Below are 15008 nucleotides of genomic sequence, written 5' to 3'. Positions count from 1 at the left end.
CTGCACAGGCGCACACAGATCCGACGAAAGGTCGCGAGGCTGACGCGGAAGATGGCGGAGCTGGGTGAGGCGGACGAGGCCGAGTTGCAGCGCCTGGTGGCGGCCGAACAGCAGAAGGCGCAGTTCACTGCACAGGTTTGGGGACGGGAACCAGTGTGAGAAGGAAGGCGGGTCAGGTACAGGTCCCCGGCACCCGCGGAGTTCCGAACGCTGGCGGCGCGAAGCGGCCGCCCGAGGCTCCGTCCTTGCAGCGCCGGGTTTCCTTCACCAAAGTAACGAGTCAATCCTGCCACTGGTGACCCATAGTGTTCAGTTGCCCGCTAAGCACACCTAGCGTGGGGGGAAGAAAATTTCCGGCGAGGCAAGTACACGGGAGCTTAGTTTGGACGCGGTCTATCTAGGCTGGCATTCGGAAGATTCGGGTTATAATCCTGTCTGCTCTTTACAGGGCCCGTGCCCGTAGACAAAACACTCATCCACCGTAGGACTTGATTTCGCAGTCGCCGGCTGCCTCACTGTTGATGGTGAGGCTCATATGCCGTAATGAATTTGAAAACGAAGCAGTAGAGAATTATTAGAAAAAGGTGGGCTCTGAAGTCGTCACTCTAGACTATTTAGAACCAGAGCTTTGTAGCCCCTTAGGCATGTTTCAGACCCTGGCGTGGTCCTTTACTGGCTGCATGGCTTTGGTTCAGTTAGTTAACCGCGCCTCTTAAATGGAGGTGAAAGTCGTCTTTTAGGACCGCAGAAGGGATAGACTGAATGTTTAGTTCCCAGCCTCCCAAAATAGTTAAATGGCCCTCTGTAAATTGTTATTCCTCTTTTTGGGGAGGAGTGGGGTGGTGGGAAGGGGAGGGTTCACGGTAGTAGTGCGAACCCTCGTTAGAAATCTCTGGCTCCTGGTTGTCCCTGGTGGCCTAGCGGTTAGGGATTCGGTTGTGACTCGGGTTCGATTCCTGGCCCAGGAGAGCTTCCGTATGTCGCAGGAGTGGCAAAAAAAGTCTGGGTCGTGAACATTGTGAACATGCACACATGTTCTGTGCCTGTTTGTGCATTTTTCCGTAGATTAGATCCATAACCTTTATCGGATTCTCAAATATGTCCATGAGCCCCCACCCCACCTCCACGTAAAAAAAAAAAAAAAAATAGTAACTACTAGAAATAGTTTTGGAATGAGATAGGTGCAGTGGTTTGGGAGAGTTAATTGGTTCCATACTTCACCATTTTTCACTGGGGCTAGTTTAAGAATATAAAAGGTGGAGTTCCTATAGTGGCTCAGTGGTTAATGAATCCGACTAGGAACCATGAGGTTGCGGGTTCTATCCCTGGCCTTGCTCAGTGGGTTGAGGATCTGGCGTGGCCATGAGCTGTGATGTAGGTTGCAGACATGGCTCAGATGCCATGTTGTTGTGGCTCTGGTGTAGGCTGGCAGCTACAGCTCCAATTAGACCCCTAGCCTGGGAACGTCCATGTGCCACGGGTTCAGCCCTAAAAAAGACCACCCTAAAATTTTAAAGACGTATATATATAAAAGATATTGATCCTGCCTGAAATTTTGCAAATGGGGACTGGATACAATTAGAAAATTTAAAAAATCTTTAGGGAGGGCATTCCGGCAGTATGAAGAGTAATGTTGAGTATGTGTGTGGACCCCCATCAGTATGGAGTGGGGTTAAATAATATGCCCTGAGTGGCTGACAGAAATTGATGCATTTGGCCAATACTGGAGTGACTTGATGGAAAATACTTCTTTAATTACCAAGGAGGAGAAAAATAGAAAAGGAGAGGGTAAAAGGATTGTTGCAATGTAGGGATGAGGATCTGGACCATACTGGTGACAAATTAGGAAGTGAGGAAAGAAAGAATGATTTAATCGGGTGACAGAAGATGAAATTAGAAAATTAGCAGTTTGGCCTGTCTGCAGACCCCAGTGGTTACTGTTATTCTTTCTTCTTAGGTGCATCACTTCATGGAGCTATGTTGGGATAAATGTGTGGAGAAGCCGGGGAATCGCCTAGACTCTCGCACTGAAAATTGTCTCTCTAGCTGCGTGGACCGCTTCATTGACACCACTCTTGCTATCACCAGTCGGTTTGCCCAGATTGTACAGAAAGGAGGGCAGTAGGCCATCCCCTGAGAGAATGACAGAAGCAGCAAAGGACTTATTTTTAAGCAGATTGAAGAACCAGTGGGGAAAGACTGTCAACCTTTTGTCAACTTCAGGCTATTACCAAGCCTGTTGGTGCTAAAAAGTAACAGATCGAATGTTCAAAAAGTGAGATTTATTTATTTGGAATTCAGAAATTCCACCTTGTATCACAACAAGTTATTCAATAAATGTGAGTTCTCCAACTTTTTTTTTTTAATCTCATTTTAGGATTTAATACATAGATCTGATTGGCAGGAACACTAGAAATAACTATGTTCCAAGGCCAGTAGTGCAAATGGGAGAGCTTACGTTTTGAAGAGCCACCCTAAGCCATATTTAAGGGGACTAGAAGAACCATCAAATCCTTAGCCTAAGGAAAGGAAGAAAATATGGGGTTGAGAAAGGTGAGGAACAGAAAACAGCTTTATTGCTTATACATGACCAAGAAAAGGTAAATGGGGGCGGGGGAGGGGCAAAAAACAGACAAGATGTGTATTCACTGGGAAAGAGGCCTGCTAGTGTGAGAGGAAGGGAAGGTCAAGACCCAACAACCAACTTCCAAGAGATGCCTTTGTTCCACTGGCCCATCTTCCTGAGTCTGTGCAGAGAATCACTACTTTTATAGCACAGAAACCATGCTAAAAAACAAAACCCATGCTGAAAACTCCTTTCCACAAAGATCTCACTTGCTCTAATAACAAAACAATTGCTTCAGGTTTAAGAGGTAGTAATTACAGACTGTTCTTCCCTCCTTGAGCCCCTGCTAATCCCAAAAATATAACACCATAGAATATCAACAATTGAGTATTGATTACTGAAGTATTAATGTTTCAAATAAATATCCCAAAAGGTAGCACCTGCTTATAATCAAGGGGGTAGGGAACCTCTGGCCAACCATGTATTTTATGACTAAGTATTTTATTAGAAATCTGTTCTGTAAAGAGAATAAATTTAATAGTTCAGAACTACAAAATATCATTTCATGAAATGCTATCAGTTATATTCTGTTGCTGGTGTCTTACCCTATCATGCTAACATCAAGTATTTGTCTATTACTCATGGGGAAGGTCAGGGAGGTTGACTTACCTTCAGACCTCATAACCAACCAATGAGTGGCAGAACCAAGAACAAAAAGTCTACTGTTTTTAAACTTTTAAACTCCTCCCATGAAGTGATAACCAGGAAAAAACAATGTTACTTGATACTCCATTATGAAAACATTCACTTGTATTCTGCCAGCCTTCTAGTAATATTTTGGCTTCTTAAGAATTAACATAGTAGGGATCACAGTATACAGCAAAGGGAAGTAAGTTCTCTGCTTGGTGCTTTAATCCAAAGGCAGACTAGGAAGAAATGGATATGTCCCTGAGAAGCCTATTTCATTTTGAAACTGATTGAACCTAGTTTCAGGGAAAACCTAAAGTTCATTAACAGGTAAGAAATGAATAAGGGAGACAAAATTAAATAGCAGTTGCTGCCCTGAATCCTGTTCAGAGCACTACTAGACAGCACGACTGATGCCTAATTCTTCCCTACTTGGTTAGAACTTGCCTAAGACAACTGAAGAAATAATTTTGAACCTAAGTCCATTTAGGCAATAAACAACATTGGAACTAAGAAAACCTTTTACTATCCAATTACCATGTTTAAGGGTATATTCAGTGTACTCACAGACCCTGTCCAGCAGGGATGTTTGACAACAAAAAACCTTAGTGTCTACAAATAACAGCTCTGTATGGATGTTAACCATGAATGTTTGTTCTTATGCTCACTTCCTCATTAAGTAAACTTGGGCCACACCTGACAGGCCAAAATACAGAAAGATCAAAGCACCAAGGCTGAAGACAAAGTCAAGTTGTGGCACCTGCTATATAAACAGATGAGAGCAACACGATGTTCCCTTACCATTCTATACAGTACTAGTTCCAATCCATCTCTTGACCCCAGCCCCTGCTTTCCCCAAATTCAACATTCCAACTGGTATACCCAGGTCATAACTGGATTCAGCTTTCTGGGTCCTTTAATATCCTGCATATGCGCTCTACCCTAAATGTGATTAATCACGAAAAATAATCTCTTCAAGAAACCTTCATAACAAAATAACATTCCCTATTAACAATAAAAGGATCAAGTTTAACAGGCCAAAAGAGAAGACAAGAAGTCTGTCAGAAGGTACAGAGGTGGCACAGGACAGCTGCGACCTTGGGCCCCCTGTGCTGAGCAACACAGTCTCTGGCAAAGCCCTAAGGTCTAAAAGCTGTAAATATCCAGAGTCACACAGGAAACGAAAGAATGTTTCTTTCTCATTTAGTCATCCTCTGAACTCTCCGCTGACCTCTCATCTGTAGCCACTTTCCAATTTGTGCGTTTGTTTGTCCTCTCCTGAATTTCACTGTTAGCTACAGGGATGTGAACTTTTTTCTCTCTCTTTTTCCTTTTGGTTTTCTTAGTGTCTCTTTCCTCACTTTCCTCCGAACTGCTGGATGCAGAATCATCTGACTGGGAAGTGTCACTTTCTGCCTCTAAGAATAAAGCAGATTTCTTGAGAGACTTTTTCCTGGATTTTTTCTTGCGCTTATGTGGTTGTTTCCTTTTCTTGGTACTAGAAGCCCCAGTTTCTTCTGAGAACTCACTTGAGGAATCTGCTGTTATATCTGTGGCTTCCTTTTTGCTTTTCTTCTGTTTTTTGTGTGACTTTTTTTTCTGCTTTTTTCTGTGGGATTTCTTCGACTTCTTATGTTTGTGAGATTCATGGGTAGATGATTTTACTTGGGGAGATGGTTTTTTCCCATTGGTAATATCTTGCTGATCACTACTAATAAAAAAAAAAAACTGCTTTACTATAGAAAATAAAACATGTAGTTTCTGCTTTCTAGATGGGAAGTTGAAGTTAACACCTGATTTTAAATCAAAGCTTTGACCTAAGGCTACTATGAGACTTTATCATTGAGTTTTTGTTTCCTTATCTTTAAAATGAAGACAACATTTAATCGGCCATACTGAGTTACTATATGGAATACTACATATAAAAATCTACATGCTGGAGTTCCCATTATGGCTCAGTGGGTTAAGAACCCGACTATTATCCATGAGCATGCAGGTTCAATTCCTGGTCTCACTCAGTGGGTTAAGGATCTGGCATTGCCAAGGGCTTCAGAGTAGGCAGCAGATGTGGCTCAGATTCCAGGTTGCTGTGGCTGTGGCAGAAGCTGGCAGCTGCAGCTCTGATGAGACCCCTAGACCGGAAACTTCATGTGCCAAAGGTGCTGCCCTAAAAAGAAAAAAGATCTACATGCTATATAAAGTTCCTGCCATGGCACAGTGGGTTAAGAATCCAACCTCAGAGGCTTGGGTCACTGGTGAGGCATAGGTTTGATCCCCAATCCAGTGCAGTAGGTTAAAGAATCCCACACTGGCTGCAATTCAATCCCTGGCCCAGGAACTTCCAAGTGCCAGTGATGAAGCCACTTTAAAATAAACAAACTAATAAATAAATAAATCTACATTCTATTCAGGGAGAGGCGAAATACAACTTGTCCTGCCTCCCAACTAAATTGCTCTTACATTTTTATTTGTTCGTTTGTTTGCTTGTTTTTTGTCTTTTTAGGGCTGCACTCAAAGTGGCATATGGAGGTTCCCAGGCTAGAGGTAGAATTACAGCTGTAGCCACCAGCTTATGCCACAGCCACAGCAACTCGGAATCTGAGCTGTGTCTGTAAACTTCACCACAGCTCATGGTAACACTGGCTCCTTAACCCACTGAGCGAGACCAGGGATTGAACCCAGGTCTCATGGATATTAGTTGGGTTACCGCTGAACCACAATGGGAACTACTCTTTGGTTATATTTTTAATGGCAAAATGTCATATACTTTGTAAAAATCAGGAAGTCAATTTATAGGTCAGACTTTGTACTACTTTCCAGCATTTTTTTTTTTTCAATAAACCTATCTGCCTTACCTGTCTGTTTCAAATTCTTCAGGGTATAACTCTTTATATCCACTGTGACCCCATCTGTAAGGTGACATTTTGTTACATGTACTGTTAAAGCAATGCATACATTTTTAAAAAATCAAGACAAATTAAACAGAATTAAGAGTGCATACATACATACACGGACACAAAGAAAAAGAGTTACGGTAGAGCCAATGCCACATTTACAACTCAGTAATTTGGTTACATCTGCTGTACTGTACACTGCCATTTCAGAAACAAAGGATTCCTTGGTCCATTTGTAAGAGAACCTGCCATTCTCTTCCTTAAGAACCACTGAAGAAATCTTAAGACTCTCCTCATCTGTGAAGTACTTCTCCAAAAACACTCCATAACATAATGCTATTATCTACCTTGGGACAAATTTTTTTTTTTTTTATCTTTTTAGGGCCACACTTAACAGCATATGGAGGTTCCCAAGCCAGGGGTCAAATGGGAGCTGTAGCTACCAGCCTACACCACAGCCACAGCAACACCAGATCTGAGCCACGTCTGTTACCTACACCACGGCTCACAGCAATGCTGGATGCTTAACCCACTGAGCAAGGCCAGGGATTGAACCCACATCCTCATGGATACTAGTCAGGTTCATTAACCACTGAGCCATGACAGGAACTCCAGGACAACTTTTTTAAATAACTTTATTGAGATATAATTCATATACCATAAAATACACCCTTTTAAACTGTATGATTCAGTAGCTTTTAGAATATTCAGCCATGACCATCACCAATCATCTAATTTCAGAACATTTTCAACACCCCGAAAAGAAAATAGCTAATAGACTGCTATTTATTAGCAGTCTCTCCATTCTTCCCCTTCCTGTAGCCCATGGCAATCACTATCTACTTTCTATCTCTATAGAATCATATAATAAGTGGCCTTTGGGGTCTGGCTTTTTTCGTCTAGCATGTTTCCAAGGTACATCCATATTGTAGCATGGATCAGTACTTCATTCCTTTTACTGCCAAATAACACTCTATTACCATTCCATATACTACACCATGTCTGTCCATTCATCAGCTGATAGACATCTGCATTTCCACTTATTTGGCCATTATGAATAATTACGCTATGAACATTTCTGTGTAAGTTTTTGCAGGGAAAATTAATTTTTAAAAGTATACATTCTCGGAGTTCCTGTCGTGGCGCAGTGGAAATGAATCCAACTAAGAACCATGAGGTTGCGGGTTCGATCCCTGGCCTTGCTCAGTGGGTTAAGGATCCAGCATTGCCGTGGCTGTGGCGCAGGCTGCCAGCAATAGCTACCATTGGACCCCTAGCCTGTGAACCTACATATGCCGTGGGTGCAGCCCTAAAAGGACAAAAGACAAAAAAAAAAAACAAAAACACACACACACACACACACACACACATATATATATATACATTCTCTGCCCAAATATCATTAAATGTTGACAAGAATTTAGTCACAAACCTGTCTGGCATGTTAGCTTCATAATTATACAGCTTCTTATTCCAGGATTTAGCCTTAAGAAAATCATCATCCAGTACCCCAGAAATTTCATTCTTTGGCCTCCAATAGTCTCTTTGACTTTCTTCATCAAAACCATCACTACGCATCCGGCTATAAGAGAAAAGAGAATTTTTAGAAGCAATCTATGAGGTTACTTTATGGAATATCATACACAAAACTCATTAAACAAGTTATGGGGAGACCAAAACAACTTAATACTTAAAGGTAAAAAAAAACAATTTTTCTGTGAGTTCCCGTTGTGGCTCAGCAGTAACAAACCCGACTGGAATCCATGAAGATGTGGGTTCGATCACTGGCCTCGCTCAGTGGGTTAAGGATCCGGCATTGCCATAAGCTGTGGTGTAGGTCACAGATGCAGCTCAGATCCCGAGTTGCTGGAGCTGTGGCAAAGGCCAGAGGCTACGGCTCTCATTCTACCCCTAGCCTGGGAACTTCCACATGCCTTGGGTTAGGCCCTAAAAAGCAAAAAAAAAAAAAAAAAAAAAAAAAAAAATTAAACATGATCTGTTCCTATTAATTTGTATGGTTGTTCAAACGAAAATATGGTCATTACTACCCATCCTATTGCAGTGATAAATGAAATAACTTTTGGACTGTGGCATGCTGGTCCTCACTCACTGATTCTCAAAGAAGGGAGCAGAGCAAAATAACAGCTGGGAAAACTTCAAAGTGCCCTAGAGATTCTGAAATATACTCCCTTTCTTAGAAACCAGCAACCTGCTACAGTTAGGTCACAGCAACAACAGAAGCAAGGCAGACCCCATGAGTATGTTGGGGTATAAAAACAGTTAAGAAGCCCTGATCTAGCCTGTGTTTACAACATCCACTACCCAGCCACTAAGCCACCTAATCGATTATCAAAGTTTAAGGGCCTCCTATTTGCCAGGCACTGTTCCAGCTGCTGGGAATATAATGGCAAATGAGACAATCAGAAACCTGCTCCTAAAAAGATTATGTTTTAACAGGCATTAATAGTCCACTCCAAAAGAAAAATATTTTGTTCCTGGCAATGTTATTTGGAAGTGAATAACCAATACAAAACAAATCATCTGCACTAAATGCTTCCAAATTCTCAAAGGACCAACTTCAGAGAGAAAAGACTGAAAAGATATTTATGTTGAGACTCTGCCTTCTTTACCATGGATACCCTAAATACTTTCTTATCCAAAGCCATTCACACACAGCCAATCACACGCTAAAGTCCACACACTTCCTAGGCACTCACTCTCCTTAAATATTTCACTATTAACTATTTCCATGGGTGACTTTAGAAATCAGCCTTACCACTATCATTTTTCATACACACAGCTTCACATTAACAGGCATATGAGGTCCAGAACATATTCCCAATACTTAGACATTCCTATACCTTCACAGGTAAGACAATCAAGCCTGTATAATTCCTTCACATTCACACTCAAATTATTAAGATGGTAATATGAAAGGCCATGTGACTTGGCCAAGATAGTAGGTAGATGGAGTAAAGAAAAGGCTGAGAGAGAGAAAATGAGACTAACGGGGGAGAGGGGTGAATCATCAGCCAAGTGACCATAAGAGACCCACAGAAAATCTTAAGTTAAAAGCCGCCAGGTAAGGTCAGAATCCACAGAATGCTAAATGTATACAATTATTCAAGGCAGAATTTTTTAAGTTCTCCACTGCAAAGAAGAATGGGGCCACATGCACCGTAGCCACTACCTTTGTTTGACTCTAGATTTATGAAAGAGGAAAGGCCTGAGGACTCACAGAACTGAATTCATCTATCTTTAGCATACCACAATGTTTTACTGGTTAATGATTCTGAATAAGATGAGAATTATTTTGGTTCTCAGAACTCCAACTTCACCTTGAACTGCTGGGTAACATTTTTCTTTTGGTGCCCCGGTAAGCATCTTCCATCTGTTTCTCCAGTTCTCTTATTTTCCACATATCTGATTCCTCCTGAATCTAGATTTTTTTTTTAAAGGAAAGAAATAAAAATTACTAAAAATAACACTTTACAGAACAGCAAAGCAACTGAAAATACAGTCTGTACTAATTATTGGATTACAGGCTGTTTTTTGATCAGGTACCTTGAAAACAAATTCTGATTTCTCCTGAGTGGTTAAACAATCCAACTTAGTAAATCTCAAATATGTAGAATTCTACAGCAACAAAAGAGCTTTTTAACCCCTACACATATTTATCACCTTTTTAATTGTAATTATGCTGCAATAAGCAAATGATAATCCTTCACATTTCTACAATGCTTTACGATTTTAATTGTATCATCTCTATTGAACTTTAGGCAATCTTATGAAGAAAGCAAAGTACCATTACTATATTTTTATAATGATTTTTATTTTTTCCATTATTGCTGATTTACGTGTTCTGTCCCATTATTACATTTTACTGAAAAGAAACAAATGCTCAGAGATTTTTTTTTTACCAAAGTCAAAAAGCTAGTAAGAACAGGTCTTTAAACTTCCTAGGCTAAGTCTCTTTTCACAACATAATAATTTTGGTTAAAAACAAAGCAAAACAGGGAGTTCCCACTGTGATTCAGAGGGTTCAAAATCTGACAGAGTGTCCCTGAGATTGCAGGTTCGATCACTGGCCTCACTCAGTGGGTTAAGGATCTGGCACTGCCACATGCTGCAACAGTGGAGGTCACAGATGCAGCTTGGATCCCACATAGTTGTAGCTGTGGCATAGGCTGGCAGCTGCAGTTCCTATTCAATCCCTTACCTGGGAATTTCCATATGCTGCAGATGCGGCCATAAAAAGGAAAAATAAAGAAAAACAAAATAAAATCTGAGCAGAGCATAGATGCCCAAAGAATAATAAATCATTTTGGAGTTCCCGTCGTGGTGCAGCAGAAACAAATCCAACTAGGAACCACAAGGTTGCGGATTGGATCCCTGGCTTTGTTCAGAGGGTTAAGGCTCCAGCATTGCTGTGAGCTACAGTGCAGGCCAGCAGCTGCAGCTCTGATTGGACCCCTAGCCTGGGAACCTCCATATGCCTCGGGTGTGGCCCTAAAAAACAAAAAAAAAAAAAACAAAGAGCAATAAATCATTTTGTTTTCTAAGTCCTCCTGTAATATTATTATATCTGTGCTAGATTTATCTTTTTAAGCCACTGCTTTCAACTCTAAGCCAATCATCTAACGAGTGGTTTAACACAATTACAGAGACTGCTTAGGTAATAGTTATACCCTCACTCACAATCAAAGTATCAAGTGATATGACGGTAATAACATATGATCAAACTAGGAGTTGTAAAGTTCACCAAAGAAAACCAAACAAGGGTCCTTGGCCGTCGCTTCACTGAATGTGCTCTCCTAGGTGACCTCATCTACTCTCATGACCACTACCGCTTCCTACATATGAGTAATTCCCAAGCCTTTAAATCCAGCCTCAACTTTTCTCCTTTCCTCTAAGTATGAATTTCCAACTGTTTGGACAGCTTGTAAGCACCTCACCATCAACAGGTTCAGAATCAGACTAATTACTTCTTCCAACATACCTGTCTCTTTTCTCTTGACCCCCATCTCAATTAATGCATGATCATCATTCCCTCAGTCACAGAAGGTGGTTATATTTGACCCCTTAATTATCACTATCATCCAATCGATCATTAAGTTTTTTGGACTCTATTGCCTAAATTCCTCATCTTCATCCCTACTGTCACTGTTTTCTCTCACCTAGAACATTGCAAATGCCTCCTAAATGGTCTCTCTACTGTTTCGCCCCATCTGATCTACCCTCTACCCAACTAACAAATCATCTTTCTAAAATACAAATATGACCATGTCAAGCTCTGCTTAAAAACATTTGATGATTTCTGGGAATGTAAAATGGTCAGCCACTACGAAAAACAGTATGGAGGGTTGTCTAAAAACTAAAAATAGAGTTACAATGTCATCCAGCAATTCCACTCCTGGGCATATATTGGGAGAAAACTCTAATTCAAAAAGATACATGCACCCCAAAGTTCATAGCAGCACTGTTTACAGTAGTCAGGACATGGAAGCAACCTAAATGTCCACTGACGAATGAATAAAGAAGCTGTGGTATGTACACACAATGGAAAACTACTCAGCCATTAAAAAGGAAGGAAATAATGCCATTTGCAGCAATATGGATGGACCTAGAGATTATCATACGAAGCAAAGTAAGTCAGAAAGAGAAAGACAAATACTCTATCACTTATATGTGGAATCTAAAATATGACATAAATGAGCTTATTAACAAAACAGAAACAGACTCACAGACATAGAAAACAAACTTAGGGTTCCTATTTGGATTCATTTCCACTGCGGCACAATGGGAACTCCCTCAGAAAACAAACTTATGATTAGCAATGGAGAAAGGGAATGGGGAAAGGCTAAATTAGGAGTCTGGGATTAGCATATACAAACTACTATATATAAAACAGATAAACAACAAGGTCCTCCTATATTACACAGGGAACTATATTTAACATATTTAATAGCCATAATTGAAAATAATATGACAAAGAATATATATGAATACACTTATCTAAAACTGAACACTGATGTACATCAGAAACTGACACAACATTGTAGCTCAATGATACTTTTTAAAAATTTCTTAAATTTTTAAATTTTTTTAAAAAATTAAAGAAGTTCCCATTGTGGCTCAGTGGCTTAAGAACCATACATAGTGTCCATGAGGATGCAAGGTTTTTTCTTTTTTTTTTTTTTTGTATTTTCTAGGGCTGCACCCACAGCAAATGGAGGTTCCCAGGCTAGGGGCTCTAATCGGAGCTACAGCTGCCGGCCTATGCCACAGCCACAGCAACTTGGGATCCAAGCCACGTCTGCGACCTACACCACAGCTCATGGCAACACCAGATCCTTAAGTCACTGAGTGAAGCCAGGGATCGAACCGCAACCTCATAGTTCCCAGTCGAATTCGTTAATCAGAGCCACAACGGGAACTCTGAGGATGAAAGTTTGATCCCTGGCCTTGTTCAGTGGGTTGAGGATCCAGTGCTGCTATGGCAGCGTAGGCCAGCAGCTGCAGCTCCGATCTGACCCCTAGCCCAGGAAATTCCACATGGCACAGTTGTGGCAGTAAAAAGAAAAAGACATTTTTATGGAGTTCCTGTCGTGTCTCACTGGTTAACAAATCAGACTAGCAACCATGAGGTTGCAAGTTCGATCCCTGGCCTTGCTCAGTGGGTTAAGGATATGGCATTGCCGTGAGCTGTGGTGTAGGTTGCAGACACAGCTTGGATCCCGCTTTGCTGTAGCTCTGGCATAGGCAGGCAGCTACAGCTCCGATTCAACCCCTAGCCTGGGAACCTCCATATGTGGCGGGAGCGGCCCAAGAAATGGCAAAAACACACAAAAAAAGAAAAGAAAAAGACATTTAAAAAAAAAATTCTCATAACAAATTAAAACAAACACAAAAAATGTGATGGTTTCTTTTCTGCCTCGAGGAAAAAGTCTAATCTCTAAGCACCAAAATCTAACTGTAATTTACCACTCAGACCTCATCTTCTGCCATCCCCCCCCCGCCCCTGGTCCCCCTTCTCTTCTCTCTGGATACATACAATCTCTTGCCCCAAGTTCTTTACGCTCCTTGTATATGCTAGTGCATGACTTTCCCTCTGCCCTGAATAATGTTTTCCACCTGGTACACTAGAGCCTGCTCATCAAGAACCAGTTCAAATATCAGAAGCTCAAATACCACCCATTCTATGAAGCCTTTCCTAATTCCCCAAGGCAGATTTCATTATTCCTTCCTCAGTGCATGAAAGCACTTTGTATATGTCTCCATTATACTTATCAAATTATATTCTAATTCTATTTGATTTATCATGTATCTCCCAACTGTACCAAAATAATTTACGGCACACTGTATGCCCTCATTAAGCAAGAGGAATCACAAGGTTGGACCTCTCACCTTATTGTGAGCATCTGTGTGCCGGATGACATTCCTCAGGAGGACTTTCCCCAAGGGAACTCGGGACATTCTTCAATCTGAAATGAATCGATAAGTAACTTTTAATAATAATTCACTATGTTACCTTATTTTTTATTACTGTGTTTTAATAAAGCATGAGTTAAAGGGAAAATCACTGAAGTCACAGGTCGTGCAGAATAGTTTTTCCTTCACCACTAAAGGGGAAAACACCTGACCACACCAATGTGAGGACGAAAGGAGGTAATGACCACTGGAGTTCTTTCAAACTGCACCAAATTAAGTGCTTTGAGGAACATCATTTAATTCTCAAAGTAATTGTTTTAGATGAGGCAGGTATCTTCATTCCTATTTCGTAGGTGAAATTCTCTTAAAGCTATAACTTGCCCCAGGCCACATATTCCAAGGCAAACGAGGTCTAGATTAGAAACCAGTTTTTGAATCCCAAAATTAGTCTGCAATTAAGTAAATACCTAGATTTGAGAATGTCAGCGAAACAAATGTCAACAGTAACAAAAATTGACGTCTAAAAACATCGAATGCCGAGATGCCCTAAATTTCTCCATTCAAGGGTATCTTATATTCTACTTTGGACAGAAACCTCCAAAAAACAGAGGACAGGGATATTCACGTGTGTAGCCAGCAAGGGCTTTGTGCAACCACCCCACCGCTCACTCACCCCTTGATCCTGAGGAAATCAGGCATCTTGTTAGTGTGAGACGAAGAACCACTCCATTACAAGATCTCCTCCGACCCAGGAAGCCAAGGAGTCAGGGCTCAAAGGCAGCTCTGCAGCTTCACCCGAGTCCTTCGTGAAAACGCAGCCTTCCCACCGGTTATTCCGCCCTCACCCGTGGGCCTCGCCACCGCCGCCTCTCCCCAGCCCAGGCCGACAGGCAGATTTTTCTCCGGACTGAGGCCGGAGGCTGCTCTGGCTCGGAATCCGGACGGCCAAGTTGGCTAGCGCACTCCCCGCTCACGCTCCTCTGGGACGGCCCCGAGGTTGGGTTCCGCCTTCCCAAAAGGATGGGGACGCTTTGGCCGGGGACGCCCCTCGACTGGGCCCCAAAAAGTACCTAGAGTGGCTGAAGAGGGGATTGAGGCTTCCAAGTGGAAGACACAGAAAATACCCCCATCTTCGTCACCGGCACCCCTGCCCCCCAGCGGCCGCGGAGCTCCCGGTAACCTTCCCTCCAAACACCCTCCCCACAGAAACACACACAAACACACCCATACCGTGCGCCGCAGCCTCGCGTGACGGGGGCAGGGGGAGGAAGGGATCTGGGGGAGAAGTAAGCCGACTTCCTTTTCAGGCCGGAAGTCGTGCCCCTAAGAAATTCTTCCCACCAACAGGAGTCACAGAGACTCCCACAGGAGGGTTTCCAGGACACTGTAGAGGTCAACAGGTGCAGAAAGGGAGGTGAGCGCCCTCCTGG

General features: G+C 42.0%; 2 protein-coding genes across 7 annotated transcripts; one reads left to right on the top strand and one right to left on the bottom strand.

Annotated features, from left to right (window-relative positions):
• Positions 1-25: 25 nt before the first annotated feature.
• TIMM8B (translocase of inner mitochondrial membrane 8 homolog B) lies at positions 26-2352 on the top strand. Its single transcript, XM_003129849.6, has 2 exons — positions 26-135; positions 1958-2352. The coding sequence occupies exons 1-2, from the start codon at positions 52-54 to the stop codon at positions 2123-2125; spliced, it is 252 nt and encodes an 83-aa protein (XP_003129897.4). The 5' UTR covers positions 26-51; the 3' UTR covers positions 2126-2352.
• Positions 2268-14883, bottom strand: NKAPD1 (NKAP domain containing 1). Of its 6 annotated transcripts, none has more exons than XM_084976024.1 (6): positions 14252-14883; positions 13555-13631; positions 9486-9586; positions 7580-7729; positions 6109-6162; positions 2268-4964 (listed from the first exon to the last, which is right to left on the bottom strand). In XM_084976024.1, exons 2-6 carry the CDS (start codon positions 13621-13623, stop codon positions 4457-4459), a joined length of 882 nt encoding a protein of 293 aa, XP_084832150.1. In that variant the 5' UTR covers positions 13624-13631; positions 14252-14883; the 3' UTR covers positions 2268-4456. The 6 variants fall into 6 exon arrangements, with proteins under 6 accessions (XP_084832150.1, XP_005667389.1, XP_003129895.1 ...); XM_005667332.3 differs by having other exon boundaries at positions 2268-4961; XM_003129847.7 differs by having other exon boundaries at positions 14809-14883.
• Between the last annotated feature and the right edge of the window lie 125 nt (positions 14884-15008).

The sequence above is a fragment of the Sus scrofa genome, chromosome 9 (genome assembly GCF_054392235.1).
Source record: "Sus scrofa isolate SSC_HxYL_T2T_F1_AM1 chromosome 9, Sscrofa_HxYL_maternal_Yorkshire_Landrace_v2.0, whole genome shotgun sequence".
Lineage (NCBI taxonomy): Eukaryota > Metazoa > Chordata > Mammalia > Artiodactyla > Suidae > Sus > Sus scrofa.
This window is presented reverse-complemented; position numbering and strand designations above follow the sequence as displayed.